The 26,244-nt window shown below is 39.6% G+C and overlaps 1 protein-coding gene across 1 annotated transcript in view; it reads right to left on the bottom strand.

Annotated features, from left to right (window-relative positions):
* Positions 1–1,881: 1,881 nt before the first annotated feature.
* The window catches only part of DSTN (destrin, actin depolymerizing factor), a 36,158-nt gene continuing 11,795 nt past the window's right edge, over positions 1,882–26,244 (bottom strand). Inside the window, exons 2-4 of the mRNA XM_047854498.1 lie at positions 8,664–8,971; positions 5,324–5,400; positions 1,882–3,119 (exon numbers count right to left, since the gene is read on the bottom strand). Of these exons, the coding sequence (XP_047710454.1) occupies positions 3,010–3,119; positions 5,324–5,400; positions 8,664–8,971 (495 nt within the window). The 3' untranslated portion in view covers positions 1,882–3,009. The remainder of the gene's footprint in view (positions 3,120–5,323; positions 5,401–8,663; positions 8,972–26,244) is intronic.

Raw genomic sequence — 26,244 nt, 5'->3', positions numbered from 1 at the left:
TGAAGAATCTGTGTATTACTTTTTTGTTGTCGTTTTTAAGTAGGCTCCACACCCAGCAAAGAGCCTAACATGGGGCTTGAACTCACGACTCTGAGATCAAGACCCAAGCTGAGATCAAGAGTCAGGATTTAACCGACTGAGCTACCCAGGCACCCGTGTATTACATTTTTTGACTCCTCCAAAAACTCTACTAATAAGCCTCCTAGTGACGTGAAGCCTTACCAATAACAGATTAATACATCTTGCAAGGTATGTGTATTATACACACTGTATTCTTACAATAAAGCTGATGTTAAAATCATAAGGAAAATCCACAAATAAATGGACCCACACAGTGCAAACTTGTATTGTTCAAGGGTCAACCATAATGACCTTTCTTCTAGCTGCAGCTCAGCTGGAACTTGGTCTGGAGAGTGTTGCCATGTTTCAGAAATGCCCAGATCACGGGAAAGTGATGTGTCCCTGGGCATATCCAATCTGTTAGTCCCAAGAGCAACAAACCAGTCAAGAAACAGAAGCTGCCTTTCCTGTGTGTGTGGACAAGCCAGCACTCTGGGCAGTTCTGCAAAAAGGAAACCACTCGACTGAGCCTAATTCTATTATCTGAGTCGCTGTGCTGTTTTCTCAGGGATTAATATTCCCTGAAAGAACGAACTTCACAGTCAAGCTCTGAATTTGTTAGCAATGGCTTTATTTGCTTCTTTCCCGGGGCAAGAGAGTATCACTTTAGTCAGCTTTCCACAAACACATTTTTGTAATGTGTTTACACTTGTAAAAATGTAAATGTGTTTGCTGAGAGCAGAGTATACCTGCCAGTTTTACTCCTCACCAGTGTTAGCTGAGGTCTCAAACTCTAATTCTGCATCAGAATTACCTGGAGTCCTTGTTAGCAGGATTCTTGGGCCCCAACCTCAGGAATCCAGTAAGAATCTCTCAAAAGTTCCCCTAGGTAGAGATAACAAGTAACTATTAGCATCTTCCCAATTTCTGGTGTAAGAGTGGAGTGTTGGAAGACGTTTACGTTCTCTTACATCCCTGTACCAATTTGAAATCCTTCCATTCCCACAGCCATGCATCCCTCTCCCATACCCCCAACACACACGCAAATGCGCACACACTAGCAGGAAAGGGTGGTTACACAGGTAGCGCCACATGTCACAAGCTAAAACCACAGAAAAAAGCTTCCTTCTTTTAAAACTCTTTGACCAAATACCTGGCTGTATCTACATGGCTGATTCTGGAGTAGGGCAGCCGTGGCCTGTGATGTTTCTTGGGCAGGCTGTTAATATATACGGTCTCTGAAAGCACTGCTTTGCAGTAGAGAAAATAAGAAACTCCGGAAGAAAGAATGACAAGCAGTCCATCAGTAACAGTAAGCCAGTAGCCGGCACTGTCTTCTAGACCTTTTTTTTTTTTTTTTTTTGAGAGCGAGTGTGGAGGAGGGGGCAGAGGGTGAGAGACAGACAGACACACGGACGGAGGGAGGGAGGGAGAGCAGGCTCTACACCCAGCCTGGAACCAAACATGTGGCTTGATCTCATGACCCTGGGATCATGACCTGAGCTGAAATCAAGAGTCAGGTGTTCTTCAACTGACTGAACTACCCAGGTGCCCCTAGACAACTCTGAAAGAAGTATTTTGATTTAAGTGTAACTTTTTTGTCTCCCAAACAAATCAGGAGATATAAGCCTGCTGTTTGAATACACATTTAGAGTAGGAAAGGATTCCCAACTTTTACACCAACTTCCTCGTTCAATAAGAGGAGGAAAGAACTGTGATCTTAACTCTAATGGTCCGAAATACCCAAACCTCCATGCCTTACCCCACTTATGGAAGGCAAAGTCCTCCATCCCCAATTCACCGTGAATAATTACACGAGAGGGAGTTAAAAATGCTTCCTTTATTACATAAAGCCAATACTGCTACTTCTAAGTCCAACCGTGTGCATCTCTACACCGTTCAAAGTGTCATTATGCCTGTGATGTTAAGGACAATCACTTGCAAGTGTCATCAGGTAGTGGCTTCCGTGGGTGTCATCCATTACACCTGCTCCCCATTTCCCATACAATCCACAAACTGCTCTAGGAAATTTGGAAGTTCTCCCAGGCCCCAGCATAAACATGTACCTAATGTTCTTCCACACTTTACTGTACCAGAAGCAACAAAATTTTGAAGGAGACACAATTAAAGAGGTCACAAGTGTCCCAGCTTGTCAATACACCATTTTATCATTTTCATTAACAAAGTATATTACAATGGAGCCCTAATTTGTGTTATAATGAAGTCATTGCAAGGTATTGCACATTCTCCTGAGGACACACCATGATTTTATTTCCAAGATGCAAGGTTACTCTCAGAGCAGTCTCCCGAACTAGCGAATGGAGAGCTTACTGCAGGTGCAGAGAGCTGCTTCCTGTATTCCAACCGCGTGCTCAAAATAGTGCTTTGCAAAATCAGCGCCGGTTAGAAGTGTGCACAATTCTGAGGCAGTCTCCATCACACAGTTGCTAGAATTAGAAGGCTGCCTGACTTAGTCTTACTGTAGTTAGTATATTAGTGCTGTTACATATGGTGAGGAGATTTATTTTCTAGTATGCAGTTTAGCTCCAGAGAGAATAAATTTGGGCCAAAATTATAACCAGATTATGACCAATTCTCTAAGCAAAGAAACAAAGTAACTGCTGAGGTTACAAAGATGCAGTGATTCTCTTCATACGGCCTTGTACTGTTTTGTGAACTGCATTATTAAAAATCATGAGTTTAACAAAAATCTTTACAAGCCAACCCATCAAAAACAGGCATCTGGCCAATAAGAATTTAATTTCACACCAATAAAACTTCAGATTTTAGATTTATTTAGGGCCATCTGCACATGTTTATAGAATATTTAATTTACTCTAACAGATGACAAGACAGCTCCCCCTCAGTGAGACCCTGGCCTAAACATTTATATAGCAAGAGGATAACATTAAACATGGAAGCTTTCAATTTGTGGCACTGAATGATGGTCTACACAGGGCATCCTTCAAAAGCTACAATTAAGGATCCACCTAGCTTTTCAGCAATACAAGCCCGATTGAGGTCTTCTGGCCCATTTGCTTGACATTCGTGTTTTATGCCTAGGAAGGAAAAACAACAATTCTATTTAAGAATTATAGCAGTAATTTAACCTATTTCTCTAAGACAGCAACTGTTTTAAAAGACCAGCGCTAACATGGATAGACAAACTGTGGTATATACAAACAACAGAATACTACACAGTGAGGAGAATCAATAATCTGTAGCTACATTCGACAAAATGAAAGACTAACAGAATGCTGACTAAAAGAAGCCAAACTTTATAAAAACATACATTCTAGATGATTCTATTTGTATAACAGAAAATCAGCCAAAGCTATTTTATGCTGCTAGAAGTCAGGGTGCTGGCTCCACGTGGAGGAAGGAGTAAAAGAAAGTGGTGTGACTGGAAGGGATATGAGGGAGACTTTTGGGGTGCTGGTTGTTAAATCAAGAAACCACCATTTTGTTCAGTTTGTGAAAATTGAGTTCTACAATCATTTATGATGCATACTTTTCTATAGCTACGTTGTACTTCAATAAAAAGTTAAAAAGCAGGTCTAGTAATTTTCTTGGTTTTTAAAATGTAAGTAAAAATATGAATTCAGTGTTTTGATTGCACAGTTGATTTTAGTTAACTACACTGAAGAATAAGAGTATTTACACAACCAGCATCTCCTTTGCTCTAGAAGTTAGCTCTCCAGTGGTATTATACTATACGTTTAAGAACTCAATCACAATGAAAACTATGTAAAATGTGTTAATGATTGCTTTCTCAGAAAAATTACATCACCACGCTGCAGAATCAGCTCACTTAGGGAATCACATACAGTAGCTTCTCTGTAAACAGCTACTGTTTTTCAAACAGCTGCATTGTTTCTGATTGTTCATAATTTTAAGACCATTTCTTAAGCTGCAGAAAGTACAGCAGGTCAGCCTTTGGACCGCTTAGACTGACTAGAGAAAGCCAGTAATGGTTTCTCTAGGGAAAAAAAAGCAACAAGGTGATCATCTTTAACATCACCAGGCCAAGTCTATATAGCAATTTCATTTCCTTTACTGAAAGGCAACACAGAATAAGGACGGTAAGGAATCCATTGTCAATCTTTTTCAGTTGCATTGTGGAACGTTAAGGAGTCCCGCTAAAACATCAGTTAACCAACCAGTGAACACACTTCCGGCGGTGGGGGGGCGGGGAGAGCAACATCAACCCAAATGCCTGTGGAATCTGACATCTGACAGGCCTGAACTATGCAGCAGCAGGCTTTAAGAAAAGAAGTGAGTTTTCCTAAGCAAAACAAGCTAGAGCAAACCTGTTCCACTACAAGAATATAGAAGCCACCCATGGTAAAACCAAACAAAAACCACACTGGGCCAAGCCCTATGACCTTGGCTCACACAGCTGTTTGGAGCTAGCCACGGCAAGGAAGGTGGTGGGACACCTCTTAAACTGAGCCTACACAATCCAGACCAAGCCTCCCATTCTGCTATGGAGAGAATCAAGGTCGAAGGAGGTTAAGCGGTTTGGGCCAGGGTCACACAGCAGTTAGATTACAAGCTTAGCCCTCATTGCAGGCCTTTGGGCATTTGCCCCATGCTCCTCCCATCATACCAACATTTCCTCCTGGCGGAGGCAGTAAGTACGGTCAGGCCGTCTCATCAGGATCCCACTCACCCAGTGGCAAGTCAGAGATAACTGGCCAGTTCAAGAAGGGCACTTTCCTTTGGACACAGATGAGACAATTAGCTAAAATCATACCATTCCAAAGTAAAGCTAGAGACAGAGTATCCTTTCCCATTTATGAATGTCTCTTTTATGCAACTTTATTATGTCAACACATTCAAAGGCTATAAATTCACTACTTAGTATGACCAACACAAACCAATTAATCTCCACATGCTGTGTGAGAGACTCAGCAGCATCCCAAACTAGTTTAAAACCAGCCTAAACAAGTCCTATGCGGGCAATGTCCAGAGAATAAGGTGTTTGGGGGTTTTTTGTGTGTGCCCCCTACCCCTACCCCTACCCCTCCCTGAGAATAAGGTTTTCAAGACAGGCTGTTCAGACCCGGAGTGACCAGCATAAGGCAGAAGACATGCTGAAAGCCGAGTTCAATCTTCCAGGTTTTTCCTCAAACCAGGCAGCACGTGCCTTCTTTGTCACCAAGACTCTCCAAAGGAAATAAGGTGCTTCTTAGAAAAGATGCAGCCCCCAATTCCAGGCTCACCACACCTCTAAATATTTGCAAGCAAATCTAATCCATACCTTGAAACTTCTTTTTGATTGCATCCTTGGAGCTTGCATAGATCATTTTACTTTTCAGAGGAGCTAGTTCTGGTGCCCTGGATAAAAAGATGCCAAAAATGGAAAAAACGTTTAGAGAAAGTACAACTTACACTGTGTTAAGCATTTGCATCAGTGATAGGGGACGGTCCTCAGAATCTCCCAGGAGAGTTTTACTAACTACCCAATTCTCCTATTTCCCACCTCCTTAGAGATGTCATGATGGACACGCATACACACAATGGCTCAGGTTGACTAAGGTGGAAACTAGAACCACTGATTTAAAATCAGATTAACGGTCCATAATAAAAAATCCCCACACTGGTCAATTGACTATATCACCCAACTTGTTTTCTTTAAATTTTTTTCCCCATTTTTATCAATAAGTTCAGGCAAATTACAACCATCTTTATACAAGGTTTTTAACTCCTTCTGGTTAGAAAAAAAGTTTCAAAACACAGAAAAGTACAGAGAATAATCTGTAAATCAAGTATTTGCCACCCTGAATTAAGAAATGCTAGCAACTTAAGCATTTTTGCTTCAGATTATTTGTAATATATTCTTTTTTAGAAAACAAAGTAAAAGTCCCCTTCTTACCCCTCACCAATCCCTTCATTTACGTCTATTCCAACGGCAAATTCTGACCACACAAGTATGTGCTTTCCATCTTAGTCTCAAATAGTAAAAGAAATCACAAGGATTTTTTTTTAAGCATAAGCAATTCAGCATTAATATGCCTTGTCAATATTACTATTATCTTGTATTTACAAAAATGTTAGTGTCTCCCTCCTCTTGAATGAATACTGGAAAGCATGCTTCACCACTTTCTTCACCAGCAATATTGAAAAATAATAGAAATATTATCAGAAATATTAATAGAAAAATAATAGAAATATTAACAATGGACAGAAAACTCTCATCCTATCCAAACCCCTTGTCCATGAACGGATCATTTCGCACGATACCATCAAGCCCCACTGCCTCCACTCCCCACTATCTACATACACTCCTAGATGGAGTACAGTTAAGTACTTTTAAACACCCAATGCTTGCATTCAGCTGCCACATTTCTAGACAGTCTTCCACAGCCATTAGCGACAAAGGCTGGTGTGGACCTCACCTAATCCACTCCTCCCACAGCGGGCAGTCTCCATCCTTGGGAACCAGAAAACGTAGTCTGTGTGTCTCTCAGGTGCTTATTCCTCCCAACCTGAAGTTCCAAGGAGGGAGGCAGGGCCATAACCACCACCTCAGGTCTGGAAATTGCTTGAGCTGCAAAGTTACCTGGGTTCTTTCTTCACACAAAATAGGTCAGGGACAGGAAAAGGCATTAGCTGTTCTGATTCTACTCTAACCAAACACATATGTAGTTAGTTAATTTTGAGAGCGTGCATGCACACATGGGGTAAGGGCAGAGAGACAGAGGGAGAGAGAGAAAATCCCAAGCAGGTGGGATCCTGGAAATCAAGAGTCTCACACTTAACCAACTGAGCCCCACAGGTGCCCTCTAACCAGATTTTTAAAACCCCTTAAGAGCCATTTCCTGGGCCCTAAACAGAGCCTGCTGTGGGAAACTCCTATACAATTTTACAATTTCTTAAAGGAGCAATGCAAAACAAAACACTGCATTCATTAACACTGAATTTCCCTTTCTTCTTTCCAAATATTCTCCAAATGTCCTTTAATAAGGACGTATTGTATTCACAGTGGGGGAAAAAAAGTATAAACACCAGGGGAAAAAACAGCGCAAAGGAAGGAAACAGGCACCAACTTAAAAAACTAATCCTTTAGCTGCCATCTCTACCACTCAGCTATAAATCTTAGAAGGGCAGAGGCTTTACCTGTTTTCCTCACAGCTGTTTTCGCAGGCCCTAACACAAACGTTGGAATGTAGCAGAAATAAAAGTTCAAATCAGGAATGCGTTCACCTGAGGTCCCATTAGCTACGATCGTTACGTATGTATGTCCGTGGCTGTCAGGCTTGCAGAACAAAAAGCTGCCCCCAAACAAGCACCCTTGACCCCATATTTATATCCACACAGCATCTTGGTTTAACCAAGTTCGATAAAGGCTTGCTGCAATGTAACTGAGGAGTGATCTAGAGTTACATTCCTTTTAAACCAGAATTCTTTTGACTACCTAGCTCCATATCCCAAGCCATTGGTGGCACGTAGTTAAAAGTTAAGCCCCTCCTCGCCTTGCCCTGCCTCAAGCAGAAGTATCAAGAGGACCCTCGCTCCCCCAGAATCAAAGGCTGTCACCATTCCCCCCTTCCATCGGAAGCTAGAGAATATTCTGTGTAAGAGTTCCTTATCAAGGACAGTAGCATAATACAACTAAGTAAGACATACATGTGTGACTGGCAACTCAAGCTTAATCTCAAACTTACTTGAAAAGACGAGAATAACTAATTTAAATAGCCTTTCAAGAAAAAGGCCACATCAATCACCTTTATAACACTTTTTCACCATTTAGAACAATGTCCAGTAGAGCTTTCTGCAATGATGGAACTGTCCTGTCTGTGCTACCCAGTAAAGTGTCCACTAGTCATATGTGGCTACTGAGCATTTGAAATGTGGCAAATGGACTAAAAAACTGAATTTTAAAATGTATTTAATTTTAATTATTTTAAATTTAAATAGCCACAGTGGCTAGTGGCTACCCTGAGCTAATTACAGTTGTAATACCAGTACCGACTTCAAAAGTAACAAAGCACAGAGGGACAAGGATGGGTGATTTAAAAAGTGAGGAGTTGGTTCCTGCAAGACATGTTGCAGAAGGATTTTGGTGCGCTAAACTTTCTCCTCAGGATTCCAGGAAGAATTTTTTGAGAAACTGTAACTTATAAGAAGTGAGTCCAGGGGTGCCTGGGTGGCTCGGTGGTTTAAGTGTTCAATTTCAGCTTGAGTCATGATCTCACAGTTCATGAGTTCAAGCCCTACATCAGGCTCTCTGGTGTCAGTGCAGAGCCTGCTTTGGATCCTCTGTGTCCTCTCTCAAAATAAACAAATATTTAAAAATTAAAAAAAAAAAAGTGAGTTCAGAGAATGCATAACATCTAGCTCCTGTCCCTTCTCCTACCAAAAAATTCAATCAATAAAAGTCATAGTCTTTCAAATACACAGAGAGTAAAATTTAGTTTTCATCCCACAAACATCAATCCAGCTAAGACATTATGAAGCCCTAAAAATAAAAACTAAATGACAACGACTGCAAATAGCTTGACTGAAAATCATTTTGGCCCTAGGAACTGGTTCTCCAAGTGCCAACAATAAGAGATCAACACTGAGTTTTACAGAGCCTCGATATTTCTGATGCTTACCACAAAAAAAACATCAACTCCTCTTTTCTGGATTCCTTGGTTTCAAAGCTTGCATCATACAAAGCATAGCGACAATCTTTTTCAGGAAGCATTCCCACAAAATGCTTGAAAGGATCGGTTATGGTTACACCAACATCTCCAACCAAGATCTCTTTCCCTTCTTCTACAATGATGCACTTTTTGTCTGCACTGAGACAAAAAATGACAGCCTTCTTTCTTTTCTTGATTTCTTCTGGTGTGGAGCACTTCCGAACTTTCATGTCATAAAAAATGCGACATACTTCATCTGCAACTTGCACTCCTGAGGCCTATAAGGGGGGGAAAAACCAGAAGGAAGCTTACAACTTTTATTGTGCCAAACATAAAAACACTATGTAACTTTTTGTTATAGAATGGCATGCACTTCAAATTTTTAAGAACTCATCATCCAACAGAAAAACAAAATCTAAGCTGTAATCACTAATTTCAGGCATTGAACTTTTAAAAAGATTACATCCATAAAATATTCATCACTATTATATGGGAGTAAGAAGACTGAGCGACAGCAACCCCTCCTACCCTAAAACCTAGAAAAAGATGCTTCCTTGAGGTGGATTCTTTTCTTTTTGAAGAGGTTGTTCAGAGCCCTGCCGGGGACTAGTCACCTCCCAGTTTGGGTTAATGATACCCAAAATTATTTTCATAATGCACAACAGAGGGACAGAATGGCTGGGTTGGGAAAATCCCATCCCCCCAGCATATCTTTCTCTAATAAAAGAGGAGTTAAAAGGTCTTTGTTCTACTCACATTTCAAAATCATGTGATTAATATTCAGTAACATATTAGTCATATGCCTTTAAGATTTCACTCACAAAATCCCCAAGTTTAAGATTTATTTATTTATTTATTTATTTATTTATTTATTTGAGAAAGAGAGAGGCCAAATGAGCACACACGCAGGGGAGGGGCAGAAGGAGAGGGAGAGAGAATCCCAAGAAGGCTCTGCACTGTCAGCACAGAGCCCAACTCAGGGCTCAATCCCACCAACCGTGATATCATGACCTGAGCTGAAATCAAGACCCTAACTGAATGAGCCACCCAGGCACCCCTAAAATCTTCAAATTTTAAATTAAGATCAGGGTAACTAAAACTGAGACTAGACCTTAATTGTTTTGACCATGGAAATGATAATTATGTGACAAGATAGTGGTATTAATGTAATCATCACACTGTAATACATAACTCTATCAAATCAATACCTTGTATATCTTAAGCTTACACAATGATATAGGTCTTTTATACTGCACATTTAAAAAAAGGGTAAGAAAATGTTTACTGCTATAGAAAGAAGACAGTTTAAGATCATACTGACCAGAAAAATAAGCCTTTTACCATGTTATACTTGCTATTCTGAAATGAGGAAGCAGTTACACATAATCTTCAGAGCAAAAAATCTAAAGCCAGTTTTTAATCTTTTCATCTTTAAGAAGTGTTCTATTTACACTAACTTCACTAGAGCCATAATTTTTAATGCTTCATTAACTACTGTGGTTTGCATGTTAGCTTTTCTAAAGCAAGATTTATGACCTTAACAGAATTTAAATACTAAACAATGCAAAATTAATGTCAAGTAATGTGATTAATAAAACTGCATATAAGATGAAAGGACAGCCCACATACGGGGAGAAAATATTTGCAAATCATATATCCAGTAAGGAATTTGTATCCAGAATATTACAAAAGTCCCTTATAACTCAAAAATTAAAAACACAACCCAAATTAAATAGAGTTAAGGGATCTGAATAGACCTTTGCCAGAAAGATATAAAAAGGGTCAGTAAGCACTTGGAAGGAGCGCTCACCATCATTAGCCATTAGGGAAAAATATATCAAAACTACAAGGAACTACTGCTTCACACCCAGTAGGACTAACAAAAAAGACGGCAGTAACAAATGCTGGTGAGGCTGTCGAAACACTAGAACCCTTATACTGCTGACAGAACCCTTTGCTGACAGAACCGCAAAACAGTGCAGCTGCTTCAGGAAACCGTTTGGAAGTTTCTCAAAAAGTTAAACACGGAGTTAATACCTATCAAAGCCACTCCTAGGTATATGCACAAGAGAAATGAAAACGTATGTCCACATAAAAACTTGTACACGGGGCACTTGGGTGGCTCAGTCAGTTAAGCGTCTGACTCTCGGTTTCAGCTCAGGTCATAATTTCATGGTCCTGAGATATAGCTGGGCGTGGAACCTGCTTAAGATTCTCTCTCCCTCTCTCTCTGCCCCTACCCCAATTGGGCGCACACACTCTCTCTCATACAAAATTTAAAAAATAAAATAAAACTTAAAAACTTTTACAGGAATGTTCAGATCAGCATGATTCATAATAGCTAAAAGGTAGAAAGACCCAAATGTTTACCAACTGATGAACGGACAAACAAAACGTGGTAGTATCCATACAGTGGAGTATTATCCAGCCATAAAAAAAATAAGGTGGCGTTACATGCTATAACATGGATAAACCTCACAAAACATTATGCTAAGTGAAAGAAGCCAGATATAAAAGGCCATATATTGCATGATTCTATTTCTACGAAATGTCCAAAATAGACAAATCCACAGACAGGAAGCAGATCAGTGGTTTCCAGGGGCTTAAGGGGGAAAAGGAATGGGGAGTGACCACTAACAGGCATGGGGTTTCTTTGTGATGTGATGAAATGCTCCAGGATTTGACAGTGGTGATGGATGCACAACTCTGAATATACTGAAAATAACTGAATTATACTTTATGATATGTGAATTATATCTTAGTAATAAAGCTATTACTTTAAAAATGCACATAGGAATTCTGGGGATTAAAATATACTAAGATTCTAGCATGTACTTAATATTGAGGTAACTAGGCAATATAGTCATCTCATTTATTAAAAGAGCTCTAACACACTTCAATCCTATCCAATCCGTATCTGATCATAATCTACTTCAATCCTATCTAATCTAATCCATTTTGTTTATAAACTTTTCACTCTAAATTAATGAAGTAGTAGAGAAAATTAAGACTACAAAACTACCTCAAAAGCGATACGATTTTATCACTTTCCTGCTTTTAAAAAGCAATTTTCTTAAACTTTCTTTCACTGCTTTAAGAGTAGTATTGTTCTGATCTTCAACAGTTCATCTCTGTTAAACAAGAATCTTTATTTTGCTTTTTTGAACAGAGGTGAATAAAATGTCCAAAGTAACAAAGATTAATGAACACTAGAAAGAGCCCCCACTTCCTCTAACTCCCTAGTCCATATGCTGATCCATAAATCACAATTGACCAACCCATATTTAAAAGCATGAAGGACGGGGCGCCTGGGTGGCGCAGTCGGTTAAGCATCCGACTTCAGCCAGGTCACGATCTCGCACTCCGTGAGTTCGAGCCCCACATCAGGCTTTGGGCTGATGGCTCGGAGCCTGGAGCCTGTTTCGGATTCTGTGTCTCCCTCTCTCTCTGCCCCTCCCCCGTTCATGCTCTGTCTCTCTCTGTCCCAAAAATAAATAAACGTTGAAAAAAAAAAAATTAAAAAAAAAAAAAAAAGCATGAAGGAAACATTGGAAGTCTTATATACAACCAATCATTTGAATGTACCTGTCAATATGTAAGTGAATTACCTCAAACAACACTTTAAATTCTGACTTAGAAATAAATCCTATTAATCACATACCAGTAATTGAAAACAAAGTCAATATGTATTCTGCAATTATAATGCAACTAATCTCAGCCAAATCTAGCTGTAATTTAGAGGAACCTTAAAAGCTTCAGTAAGGAGAAGTTTTGAGCTTTTCTCTATCAGAAAGGAGGTTTATGAAGTTTCTGATGAAAGGAATACTACAGACCCTTGTACTTGAGGAAATTAACATTGAAGACTGTGAAGGAAAAACTGGCAAACACAATGAAAACAGGAAGACCACTTCTGAAGCAATTACAAATATCCAGAGTATGTTAATTTTAAAGACATCTAGGTGGAGATGACCAGTTAGCAGCTGGCAACGTGAGCATGTATCTGATAGGTATTTTGGACTATAATCAATATCTTAGAGGCACTACCATTAAGTTGCAAAAGAGTAGCAAGTCAAGGGGACTAAGAAAAAATGATCAGGAAACCAGAAAGAAAAAGTTAGAAGGGAGAAAACAGCATCCTAGAAGCCACGGGAGAGTGGGCAGGAGGGGTCAACAATACCAAAAACTCTGAAGCTTGAGAATGACTGAAACAGACCACCAAGTTTGGCAATTGAGTTTCTATGCATTTCAGGAGATTGGAGGAATGGGCAGAAGTCCAGGGTAATGGGCTGAAGATTTACTGGAGTAAACTGAGGAGTTAAAGACAGAAAGCACAAGATGGTTAATGGCAAAGGGAAAATAGTGTGCTAACTTTACAGAAATTGTCTTAGGACTGGGGAAATCTGACCATACTAAAAGTTTAAGAGTTTGAAGGAACAAGAGGAGGAAAACCAAAACACCAAAGGCGGGGGCGGGGTGTGTGTGTGTGTGTGTGTGTGTGTGTGTGTGTGTATACACACACACACACACACATATATGGAGGGAGGAGAGAGAGAGAGAGAGTACTTAAAATCATCAGACACTTATAAATCACAAAAATTCTATGAGATGATGGGATCATCAGTCTTAGAAAAGAATATACAAATATCCCTTGATTTTCCAAAGTTCAAGTTATACCACTTTACTTTTATGAAAGACCTGCCATTAGTATGTTTTTGCAGACCAAAAGAAATCTAAAGATTTTCACTTTTACAAAAAAAAAAAAAAAAAAAGGCAAATAGCAAAACTAGTGTTCAGCATTTGTATGGAAGCAGTGCATACCCCCGAGCAGTGAGTGGCCCTGTCAAGCTCCTTGCCCAGAGCTACGCTCAGCATTTCCTCATCAAGACACCATAGCTTTAAACAGTGTCTGTGGGCATGTGTGCTTTATCTTGATTTATTTTGTTCATTTGTTATCAAGGTGTGTCCTACGGTATATCAGAAGAGCCTAAGAAAAAAGGTCATGTTTTTGGGTCTGCAAATGCTCAAAAGTTTTTCCATATAAATTATTTTTTTGTTGTTATTTTTTAATATTTGACAAAGAGAGAGAGAGAGAGAGAGAGAGAGAGACAGAGCACAAACAGGGAGAGGCAGAGAGCGAGACACAGAACCCGAAGCAGGCTCTGAGCTATCAGCACAGAGCCCTACGCCGGGCTCGAACCCACCAACTGTGAGATCACGACCTGAGTCAAAGTCGGATGCTTAACCAACTGAGCCACCCAGGCACCCCAAGTTTTTCCATATAAATTAATGGTAATTGCTACACCATTCTGGCTTATGAAAGGTTTCAAAGGATCACTCTACTTTTGGATAGTGGGGGGAACCTACACATTTTTCCCTCTAAAATAGTAAAAGGGGAGGGTAACTGTTTCGAGAAGGAAGACACACTGCTAAAAACTGTACTTGAAAGGCTCTGTTTTCTCTGTGAAGTATAAGCTAGAAGAAGTAGAGCAGGGGTTTGAGGGCATATTAGGTAAAGATTTATAACAGCTGTTACAAGGAGTTCCCAAGGGGATCACCTGAGGACAAGCAAAGAGGCTCTGAGGACATCTAAAGGTCAGCTGAGGTCAGAGAGGGTGACAGTAGAGCAATCTGGCAGTACTGAGATGCTGATGGCAGCTAGGTGGAAAGGAAGGACTCTGCACTCTCCCTAGGAGATTTTATCATGCGTAAGGTTTCAATCATCTAATCCAAATGACTCACACATTGTTCAGATTTCTGCCTGACCTGGAAGCCTTTACACCCAATTTCCTATCTAAAATCTCCAGCTGCATGACTCAAAAGAGATCGGATGCTCAGCATGCCCAAAGTCCTCTTCTACCCAGTTTTCCTTTCTCAGTACATACCACCATCCGGGTTACATAGGCTCCAAACCTAAGAGATATCCTCAACACTTCTTTCTCCCTCACCACATTCAGCCCTTTGGTTTTTTGTATCTTTTCCAAGACCTTCGACTCTCTCCATCTCTGTTGCCACTCTCCCAGCCCAAGCCACCACTGCCTGTTATCTGACTGCTACAATAACCTCCCAAGTGGTTGCAGGGGAGAGATCAAGATTATGTATACACCACACTGCTTCCTCCTCATGAGCACACAGGAAGACTACATTCCCCAGCCTCCCTTGCAAGTTCAGCGGGCAGCCATGGAGTTCTGCTTAGCAAAAGCTGTACACAGTACTACAAATGACTTCTAGCCCTGGCTCTTTAACAGTGATCTTCAAGCTCTGTCTTCCCCTGACAAGAGGACCTTGGTGGACACACTTCAAGACAGAAGAAGACTGCCTGACTCCCCTGAACTCCACAAGATAGAGAGTAGTATTTTCTGTATCAAGTCACTGAGACTTTGGGTTTAATACGTTATTGTAGTTGTTCAAATACAATAGACTGCCCATGCCCACTGCTGATCCCCTCCACCTCCAATTCATCTTCTACACTGCAGCCAGAGATCTGAAACACAAATCTTATCTCCATGATTAAACATTTCAATGGCTTTGCATTGATCTGAGGGTAAAAGCTGTAATAATTCTTTAACATCCACTGGTCCTACCCAGCTCTCCAGCCTTATCTTATACCCCATGAACTCTGTAATCTCACCATCCTGGCCTTCTTTCGGTGGTTTATATTGGCCATGCTCCCTCCCACCTTTGCTCTTACCTTACACTCTAACAGCACTTCCCTACCCTTCTTTGTCTAATTCCCTCAGCTCAATTCTCACTTTGCAAAAAAGTTGTCTGGGTCAAAACCACTATAACATCTATGACACCATGAATACCATGTACTCTATCCCATAGCACTTACCACAGTTTCAATTATTTATTTATTTATTTATTTATTTATTTATTTTGAGAGAACGAGCACATGCATGTGAGGGACAAAGAAAGAGAGGGAGTGGGGCGCCTGGGTGGCTCAGTCGGTTAAGCGGCCGACTTCGGCTCAGGTCATGATCTCGCGGTCCATGAGTTCGAGCCCCGCGTCGGGCTCTGTGCTGACAGCTCAGAGCCTGGAGCCTGTTTCAGATTCTGTGTCTCCCTCTCTCTGACCCTCCCCTGTTCATGCTCTGTCTCTCCCTGTCTCAAAAGTAAATAAAACGTTAAAAAAAATTTTTTTTTTTTAAAAAAAGAAAGAGAGGGAGAGAGAATACCAAGCAGGCTCTGCGCTATCAGCACGGAGCCCAACTCAGGGCTCAAACCTACAAACCGTGAGGTCATGCCCTGAGCCGCAATCAAGAGTCAGACGCTTAACTGACTGAGCCACCCAGGCACCCCTTTTTATTAAGTTTTTAATTTTAATTCCAGTACAGCTAACATGCAATATTATATTAGTTTCAGGTGTACAATTAGTTATTCAACAATTCTATACATTACTCAGTGCTCATCATAAGTGTACTCTTTAATCCCGATCGCCTACTGTACCCATTTCCCCACCCTACACCCCTCTTCAACTGACTTATTTCACTTAGCATTATACTCTCTACTCCATCCATATTGTTGCAAATGGCAAGATTTCATTCCTTTTTATGGCTGAATATTCCTGTGTGTGTGTGTGTGTGTGTGTGTGTGTGTGTGTGTGTGTACACACCACACCTTTATCCATTCATTTATCAATGTACACTTAGGCTGCTTCCATATCTGGGCTATTGTAAATAATGCTGCTATGAACACAAGAGTGCATATATTCCTCTGAATTAGTATTTTTGTATTTTTGGGGTAAGTACCTTCAATGTTCTCTAAGATTATTAAATAATGACTGTCTCCCCAAATAGGCTGTAAGTTCCCTTAGACTGTGTCTGCTTTCATTCACTGCTACATTCCTCTGAGGAAATCAAAGATTTCCCAAGACCCCCAAGAAAGCTTATTTGACCACTGAAGAAGATAAAGACAGCATATATAAAGCTTCAATACTTGGTAAAACTTACATTATTCCTTGATAAAGAAAGCAGAGATTAAATGAGGGGTCAGAGGGATGCAGGGAGTCAGGGAGGATTCCACATGTAAGCTGACTTAAAGCACTCCAAAATAAGGTTGAAAGAAGGAAGACAGTTCCTGACAAAGCAAACCTGGCACAAACAATAAGAGAGGAGGATACAGAAGGAGAAAATGCAGATGTGGACTGGCTTCAAGTGGAAGAGGCCACGAATAGTAGGCTGAGTTTGGAGACACTGGATATTTTTAAAGAGAAAAGAGGACCAGCCAAAAGGCTCATTCGGTAAGCAAGGCAAGAGGTGCCCAAGGCCTTCAGCAGTGTAGTGGGAGAAGTACAAGGAGGCGACTGGGTGCCGGTACTGTGAAGGTGCAAACAATTGCACGTGACAACAACTGGCTGAGAGAGGAAAAGTAGAAAGGAAGGAGTCAGAATAAAGTATGGTTCGGTGATTAGCGTTTCATCAAATGCTTACTTTCTCACATCTTTCCAGATGGCGGCTTCAGAGGCTTTGATGTTAAAAAAGTATGGTCTTCTACAGCTAGTAGTGTTGTAGTACTAAATTCTGCCCATGAAAGTAATAAAAAGTCCACCAGGTAAAGTGTATACTTTTAATACTACGGAACTATATACTATCCAACTGTAATAAATAAATATGCTTGGATCTGTTATATCCAGTATACCCCTGAAACTGCACCGATATGGAAGATTAAACAAATGGCCCCTTGATTCTTGATAATGATTTTATAAAGTATAACTAAAACCATGAGGTCAGGGCAACAGGGAGTGCTGGTCTTAGCGCCCAGGACTCCTCTCAACAAGCTGGGAGCTCTTTTACCCTTGATTCGGGGAGTGAAGAGTGCACTGAAAAGCTGAGATAAACATTAGCAGGAGGGGAAAATATGAAATAATCTTAAGTAACTATAGTTTATTAACATCTTGAGGCCAAAAGAAGATAACCTGAGGGGCGCCTAGGTGGCTCAGCAGGTTGAGCATCCAACTCTTAATTTCAGCTCAGGTCATTATCTCACAATTCACAAGATCGAGCCCCATATTGGGTGCTGCACTGACAGCAAGGAGCCTGCTTGGGATTCATTCATTCATTCATTCATTCTCTCTCTCTCTCTCTCTCTCTCTCTCTCTCTCTCTTTCTCTCTCTCTCTGTCCTTCACCCCACTCACACTCTCTCTCTCAAAATAAAGTTGAAATTTAAAAAAAAAGTTGAAATTAAAGCACCGGAATTTTGAAATAATGTATCCAGATTACAAAGTGTTTTAATGTTTTTTATTTTTGAGAGAGAGAGAGAGAGAGAGAAAATATGAGCAGGGGAAGGGCAGAGATAAGAGAGGGAGATGAAGAATCCCAAGCAGGTTCCATGCCATCAGCGTGGAGCCTGATGTGGGGCTCGATCCCAAGCACCACAGGATCATGACCTGAGCTGAAATCAAGAGCTGAACGCTTAATTGAATGAGCCACCCAGGGGCCCCTACAAAGTCTTCTAGTACCAATAAGGATAGGGGCAATTCTCCCTCTCCCTCTGCCCCTTCCCCAGCTCACATGCACTCTTTCTCTAAAATGAAAAAAGGGTAACTTCATTTTATGTAATATTACACATTACTATTCCATATGAATTTTATAATTAATTGGGAATACATGTTTTAAATAAAGTCAGATATGTAATTTTTTACTTTACTATGTTTTCTCTCTCATAAACAGAATTTGGAAGATTTAATCTTAGAAGACTTTTTAAACAGAGGAGAAAGCATACTGAATCTCTTACTCAAATCTTGTAACATGAGCAAGTTAGTTAGCTTCTCTAAACCTCACTTTCATCATCTGCAAAATATGAGTCATGATCATCCTACCTCAACAGGACTGAACACACAATACAAGTAAATCACCTAAATACAGTTCCTGTCAATGGTACCATTCAGTAACTGAGGAGTCATGTTATTCTTAACCAGAAAACCTGGTCAGAGCTTCAACTCCTTTTAGCTACCAATGTGGCTAATTTTTAATGAAGCCTTTGGGGAGTGGAAGGCTATGGATAGAAGAATCCAGACAGGGGCGCCTGGGTGGCTCAGTCGGTTGAGCATCCGACTTTGGCTCAGGTCATGATCTCGCGATCTGTGGGTTCGAGCCTCGTGTCAGGCTCTGTGCTGACAGATTGGAGCCTGGAACCTGCTTCGGATTCTGTGTTTCCCTCTCTCTCTGCCCCTCCCCCGCTCATACTCTGTCTCTCTGTCAAAAATAAGTAAAACATTAAAAAAAAAAAAAGAAAGAAAGAAAGAGAAAAAAAGAAATCCAGACAGCTTAAAACTTGTATTTGAAACAGCCATTTCCATCTGTACCCTGATAACCAGAACTACAAACTAAACCATACTGACATTTGACGTATGTTTCCTCTTCCGTCCCATAACTACTGAATGGTTGCAGAGCAAAGACACGCAAGGGCAAAGTTTAACAGCCCTCTCAAACAGTCACGATTCAGTTACACTACCTCTTACTATGCTGCTAGGCAGAGCTACCACTTACATGCCTAAGTCAAAAAAATCTACAGTGATGAAAACTGGGGCCTGTGGGGCAAGGTAAAAGGCTGTTCTAAAATTTGTCCCTACCCTAGTATACATCAGCCAAGCAAGCACATAGCAAATCCTCAATCACTTAAGTTCAAAATATCTGGAGCTGTTAAGTACAGTTTTAAATAAAGATTGTGCCTTGCTTAAGGGTGCAAGAGCTAAATTCAAGTTCATGGTCCACTAGCCAAGGGATGTGCCTGCAGGGCTTCAACTGTTTGAAGGAGTGCCATCTACCAGTCTCCTGAGGCCACATCACCAGTGGGAACACCATTCCGTAATTTGCACAAAGTAACTACGTAAACTATCAGCAATCCAGAAAGAAATCCAAGTTAACTCTCTGCCTCAATACACTCATTCATTCCTGAAAACAATTTCCAATTACGGAAGTCCTTCATTCACCTCATAGCAAGGCACAGTGTCCTTGAGACAGCCTACGCAGACTGAACAGCAATTCTACTAGCTATATGTTACTTTTATTTTAAAGAGTTCCGCTAAAACAAATTTTATGTTTATACCTTACTCAGTAGGGAAAAAATTCAATCAATATCCTAAACTCTATGAAACACTACCCACACCCCATCAAAAGAAAACAGAAAACAAAACCTTACAGAAGTCATCTCAACAGTGAAAGTGGATTAGATACAATGCCTAGCTGCATAAAGTAATCCATGTCATTCGTACTGTGCGCAATTGTATAGACAATGCTAACCAGATTTGTCAACTGATTTCCCGCCACAACTGGGAAGCAGAAAGTCAGAAGGGGAGGGTAGGAAGAGTGGGAACAATAAGTTTTATAAGCATGGTAGAGAAAATAAAACTCCCCACTTCTCACTAAAGGACTAGACAGAAAAATGGGAGGTAGGAGGGCAAGCCAGGGACAGTAAACACACTGGCAGACAGTCTTATGCTTTTACTGTTTTCTTTTTAGAGTTTCCAACTTTCTTCAGGATAAAATCCATGCCATATCAAGCTCTTTATGGCCTACTGCTTCAGCCTCTTTTCCCACTTGTTCCTGACACATTCCCCTTAATTCCAGCCATGTACAATTCTTTGCGATTCTCTTGAATACACCATGTTCTCTTGAAATGTTTCATCATCCTTCTCTTCATCTGGTTAAATCCTTCAGGGCTCAGCTCAGGCATCACATCCTCTGGAAAGGCAACTCTTACTTGGTCCTTCAATCACCACCTCTAATCTAAATCACGTGATCCTTCTATGTACTGACACAAAATACAATTATTTCTATCACAGTACTACCTACTACTGTGATTAACTGTCTATTGTTTGTGTGATTCTCACTTAGTGCTCCTTAACTCAGGATCTTTTTTTTCAACCCTACTTCAAATCAGAACTACCACCTACTTTCACAGGTTTTGAAAAATGATTATCCCATAAAATTTTTACAAAATGTGCCATCGCCTTCAGGGTATTTTTTTCCATCCTTTATAGTACAATTCTTCAATTTAAACCAAGGAAAATCATCCATCTCAAAACTTTAGTATTTTCAGGAAAAAATAAAGCAAAAAAAAAAAAACCTCTAAGTAATTTTTATTGATCTCTATTGGAATGTTTTGGTCTTGATGAGATCTGCTATTATGGTCTTTTTCCTAAAGATACAGAACTTTAGTCCTGTGAAATACTGTTTGCATAAATCCTCATAACTGATAAAGAAACTTGTAAAGAGAAAAAAATTTTACACTACTTGACTTATAAGTGACAACTCATTACCTACCACATCATGAAAACATGGAGGTCTTCATGATAATACTGAAAGAGTTCTTTTGAGCGATAAATTGGCATATAACATTAATTTCAAGTGCACAGCATGATTCAATACTTGTGTACACTGTGAAATGATCACCACGATAAGTCTAGTTAACATCCATCACCACACAGTTACAATTCTTGTCTTATAAGAACTTTCAAGATTTACTCTTCTGGCAACTCTCAAATATGTAATACAGCATTATTAACTAAAGACACCATGCTGTACATTACATCCCCATGACTTATTTATTTGATAACTGGGAAGTGTGTACCTTTTGACCACCTTCAACCATTTGACCATCTTTAACAACCACCAATCTGTTTTCTGTATCTAGGAGTTAAGGGTGGGGGGTGTTTTGTTTTGTTTAGATTCCACATATAAGTGAGATCATCCAGTATCTGTCTTTTTCCCTGTGACTTATTTCACTGCACATAAGTTCCACCCATGTTGTCACAAATGACAATATTTTTTTCTATGGTTAAATAATATTGAAGAATTCCTGTGTGTGTGTGCGCACGCACACGCGTGCCACATTTTCTTATCCACTCATCAATCCGTGGACATTTAGGTTGCTTCCATGCCTCGGCTACGGTAAATAATGCCGCAATGAACATGGGGGTGCATTTATCTCTTCAAATGTTTTTGTTCCCTTTGGACAAATACCCAGAAGTGGAGTTGCTGGTAGTTCTATTTTTAATTTTTTGAGGAATCTCCATATTGTTTCCCATAATAGCTGTATCAATTTACATTCCCACTAACAGTGCACCAGGGTTCCCTTTCCTCCACATCCTCATCAACACTTGTTATTTCTTGTCTCTTTGATAATAGCCATTCAACACATATATGGTCAATTCATTTACAACAATGAAGCCAAGAACATACACTGGAAAAAGGACAGTGTCTTCAATAAATGGTGTTGTTAAACTGGACGGCCACATACAAAAGAATGAAACTGGACCACTGTCTTATACCATACACAGAAAATAACTCAAAATGGATTAAAGACCTGAATGTTAAGACCTGAAGCAGTAACACTAGAATTAAAAAACAGGAGATAGGCTCCTTCACATAGGTCTTTGTGATTTTTTCGTTTAACACCAAAAGGCAAGGCAACAAAAGCAAAAATAAACAAGTGGGACTACATCAAACTAAAATGCTCTGCACAGCAAAGGAAACCATCAACAAAATTAAAAGGCAACCTACCAAATGGGAGAAAATTTTGGCAAATCATATATCTGATAAGGGGTTAATAGTCAAAACATATAAATAACTTATACAACTCAATGGCAAAAAAGGCCAACAATATAATTTAAAAATGGGCAGAGGATCTGAATAGACATTTTTCCAAAGACCTGGATGACCACCAGATGAGCAAGTGCTCAACATTAGTAATTATCACAGAAATGCAAATTAAGACCACAATGAGATATCACCTTAACTCTTAGTATCTTTATCAATTCCCTGTCCAACATATACAATCTCCCATCTACCCAGAATTGTGAAGCTGCCTAATAAATGTTTACTTAACCAATACAAGTTCTCTCCTTAGTATTGTTTTAAAAGTCACAAATTATCATTTTTTAAAACTGATATATAAGTACCGTTTAATTTCTGAATAAACGCCGAAGAGACATTAATGTGTAAAACGACCAATATGCAAAGAACATAACCTTTAAGAAATCAATATCCCATAAAGCACATTGACACATTTCAAAAGTTGTGCAATCTACACCCTTGTTAAATAGGTGTTTGATTCCACAATTGAAAAACTAAGGGCACTGTTTAATAATAAGGTGTGTATCTATCAGTAGTAGCTTTACCAAGGTGGAGAGAATGACTGTTTCAAGCCATTTATCAATATTAGGAAAAGAAAAAGATCTCATCTGCCTTACTCTTCACTAAGACAGGAAACAATTAAAAAAGGACTCTATTCCTCAACTGGGGAACAGAATACTACCCACAGTAAAAAGGAGAAACTGCTGATGCACAAATGCTTTATGCTAAGTGAAATGAGGCCTAACTCAAAGTATCTGCTTGGGTAATTCCATTCATAGGACATTCTTGCAAAGGTGAAATTATAGGGACAAAAAACAAATCAGTGGTAGTTGGTGGGAAGAAAGATTAACAGAAGAAAATTTTTTGGAGTGAAGGAACTATGCTGACTGTCATGCTAGTTACACAAGTGTATACATTTGCAAAAACTGAAAAACTTACACTAAACACGGTGACTTTTCCTTAACATAAATTATCCTGAATGGAAGAAATTATACATTACTTCTAGTCTTTACTTCAAGTAACAATGTAAAAAATATTCCACTCCCATTTGAGAAAGATCATTTTGAACACATAATAAGCTAAAGGCAAAAGATTTCTCTTTGGTTTAACAATTTGGCTTCTCTCTGGATAATTAGCTAGTATGTCAATGAACCCGAGAGAGGAAACAGATTTGATGTTGTTGGTTAACCTTTTTTCCCCATGGTCGCACTCCATTTCTAAGCCCTACCAGCCCCTCCTCAAATGTGTATTTCAAATCTATTCCTTCTTCTCTACTCTTAACTCTCATATCACTCTCAAGATTAAAAATATTCACCGGGGCGCCTGGGTGGCTTGGTCGGTTAAGCGTCCGACTTCGGCTCCGGTCATGATCTCACGGCCCGTAAGTTCGAGCCCCGCGTCGGGCTCTGTGCTGACCGCTCAGAGCCTGCAGCCTGTTTCAGATTCTGTGTCTCCCTCTCTCTCTGCCCCTCCCCTGTTCATGCTCTGTCTCTGTCTCAAAAATAAATAAACGTTGAAAATAAAAAATAGTCACCAATTCCAAAGCACCTACAAGGTAAAGTCCATATTCATTAACAGAGCATAGAAGGCCCTTTATTATCAGAACCAACCTACTTTTCCAGAGTCATCTTCCACCATTAAGTAACTGTTTAACTCACTCTTAGCTTTCAGAAAGCAATTAGGCCATTTTATTTAAGAGCGTTAAAATAATCCAAACCCTTTGACACTTTAACCTGGTAATTTCACTTCAAGAAGTTTATTCTGGGGGAATAATCTGCATACTAAAAACCAGATAGTTCAAACAGAAACAGGAGAATTGCAAAGTATAATATATCCACAGGACAATTTCTAATGCAACCATCAAAATCACGTTTATTTAAAAACATGGGGGAAACATTATTTGCTTTAAGTGAAAAAAGAAAATGAATATAGTTTTATGTGTAGTGTTTCTCAACTGTGTAAGACAGTATAGAGAAAAGGAAGGGAATTTTATCTCCAAGAGTGGGAATGTAAGTGATTTTTATCTTCTAGCTTTCTGTATCTTCCAAGTTTCCTAAGAGCTTATTTTTTAAATTGGACATATATATACACATACACAAACTTTTTGATTCAGTGATTGCATAACTAGAACTCTATTTTAAAGAATAATGCAGGGGCTCCTGGGTGGCTCAGTCGGTTAAGCGTCCGACTTCAGCTCAGGTCATGATCTCAAGCATTGGGTTCTCTGCTATCAGCACAGAGCCCCCTTCAGATCTTCTGTTCCTCTCTCTCTCTCCCTCCCCCATTCGCTCTCTTTCAAAAAGCAAACATTAAAAAGAAAAAAAGATTCCCTCTCAAAAAAATAAAGTAAAACAGTCATTTTTTTAAAATTCAAAGTTTTTAAAGATATATTTAATATGCCATAAAATTTCACCCATTTAAAAGCATAAGTTCAGTGGGTTTTAGTATATTCAAAGTTGTACATCCATCACAATCTAATTTTAGAACATTTTGAACACACAAAAAATTGCTCTGTAGTGAGCAATCACTCCTCTTTCCCAGTCTCACACACCTCAGACCTGTCCTACCACTAATTTGCTTCCTGTCTCTTAAGATCTATCTATCCTGGATATTGTATATAAATGGAACTCTATAACGTAGTCTTTTTTGACTGGTTTCTTTTACTCAGCATGTTTTCAAGGTTCATCCATGTTGCACCATGAATTGGGACTTCATGTCTTTATCTTGCCAAATAATATTTGATTGTATGGATATACTACATTTTATCTTTCCAATCATCAGCTGATGAAACTTTGGGTTGTTTCCACTTTGAGGCTACTATGAATACTACTACTATGTACATTCATGTACAAATTTTTATGTAGACATGTCTTTTCAGTTCACGTGGTATATAACTAGGGGTGAAAGTGCTGGGGTCAATGGCAACTTCCAAGCTTAACCTTTTAAAGAACTGGCAAAACATTTTCCAAAGTGGCTGTACTACTTTACATTCATTCCCCCCAGCAATATATGAGGGTTCCTACTTTTCCACAGCCTTGCCAACATTTATTACTCTTGTCTTTTCTTTTATAGCCATCTTAGTGGGTACGTAGTAGTGCCTCGTTGTGGTTTTGATTTGCATTTCCCTAATGGCTAATGATTTTGAGCATTTTTTCGTGTGCTTATTGACTATTTGTATATCTTCCTTAAGGAAATGTCTATTCAAAGCCTTTGTCTATATGACTGGATTGACTTTTTACTACTGAGTTGAGATACTCGTTGATATATTCTATTTTTTTAAATTTATCTATTTATTTATTTTGAGAGTGTGCACAGTAGGGGCAGAAAGATAGAGACAGAGAGAGACAGAGAGAGACAGAGAGAGACAGAGAGAGAGAGAGACAGAGAGAGAGAGAGAATCCCAAACAGGTCCACACTGTCAGTACAAGAAGCCTAATGCGGGGCTGAAACTCACGAACCTGGGAGATCATGACCTGAGCCAAAATCAGGAGCCACCCAGCTCTGTACTCTTTGATATATTCTAGATACAGGCTCCTTGTCAGACATGATTTGCAAATATTTTCTCCCATTCCATGGGTTGCCTTTTTGCTTTCTTGATGGTGTCCTCTGATGCAAGAGTCTTTAATTTTAGTGGCTCAGTCGGTCAGGCATCCAACTCTTGGTTTCCGCTCAGGTCATGATCTCACAGTTCAGGAATTCAAGCCCGACATTGGGATCTGCACTGACAGTGCAGAGCCTGCTTAGGATTCTCCTTCTCATCCCTCTCTCTCTGCCCCTCTCACACTGTCTCTCAAAAAAAAAAAAAAAAAAAAAAAAAAAAAAAAAAAAAAAAAGCATTGCATTCTAATAAAGTCCAATTGTTCTATTTTTCTCTGGTCACTTGTGCTCTTGCTTATAAATGCCAAGAACATTGCCCAAACCCCTCTTCCAAAAAAACAAACAAAAAAACCCTGTCTAACCCAAACTCATAAAGAT

Source organism: Prionailurus viverrinus, chromosome A3 (assembly GCF_022837055.1).
Source record: "Prionailurus viverrinus isolate Anna chromosome A3, UM_Priviv_1.0, whole genome shotgun sequence".
Classification (NCBI taxonomy): Eukaryota; Metazoa; Chordata; class Mammalia; order Carnivora; family Felidae; genus Prionailurus; species Prionailurus viverrinus.
The sequence above is the reverse complement of the archived record's forward strand: the minus strand, read 5'-3'. Positions and strand labels throughout refer to the sequence as shown.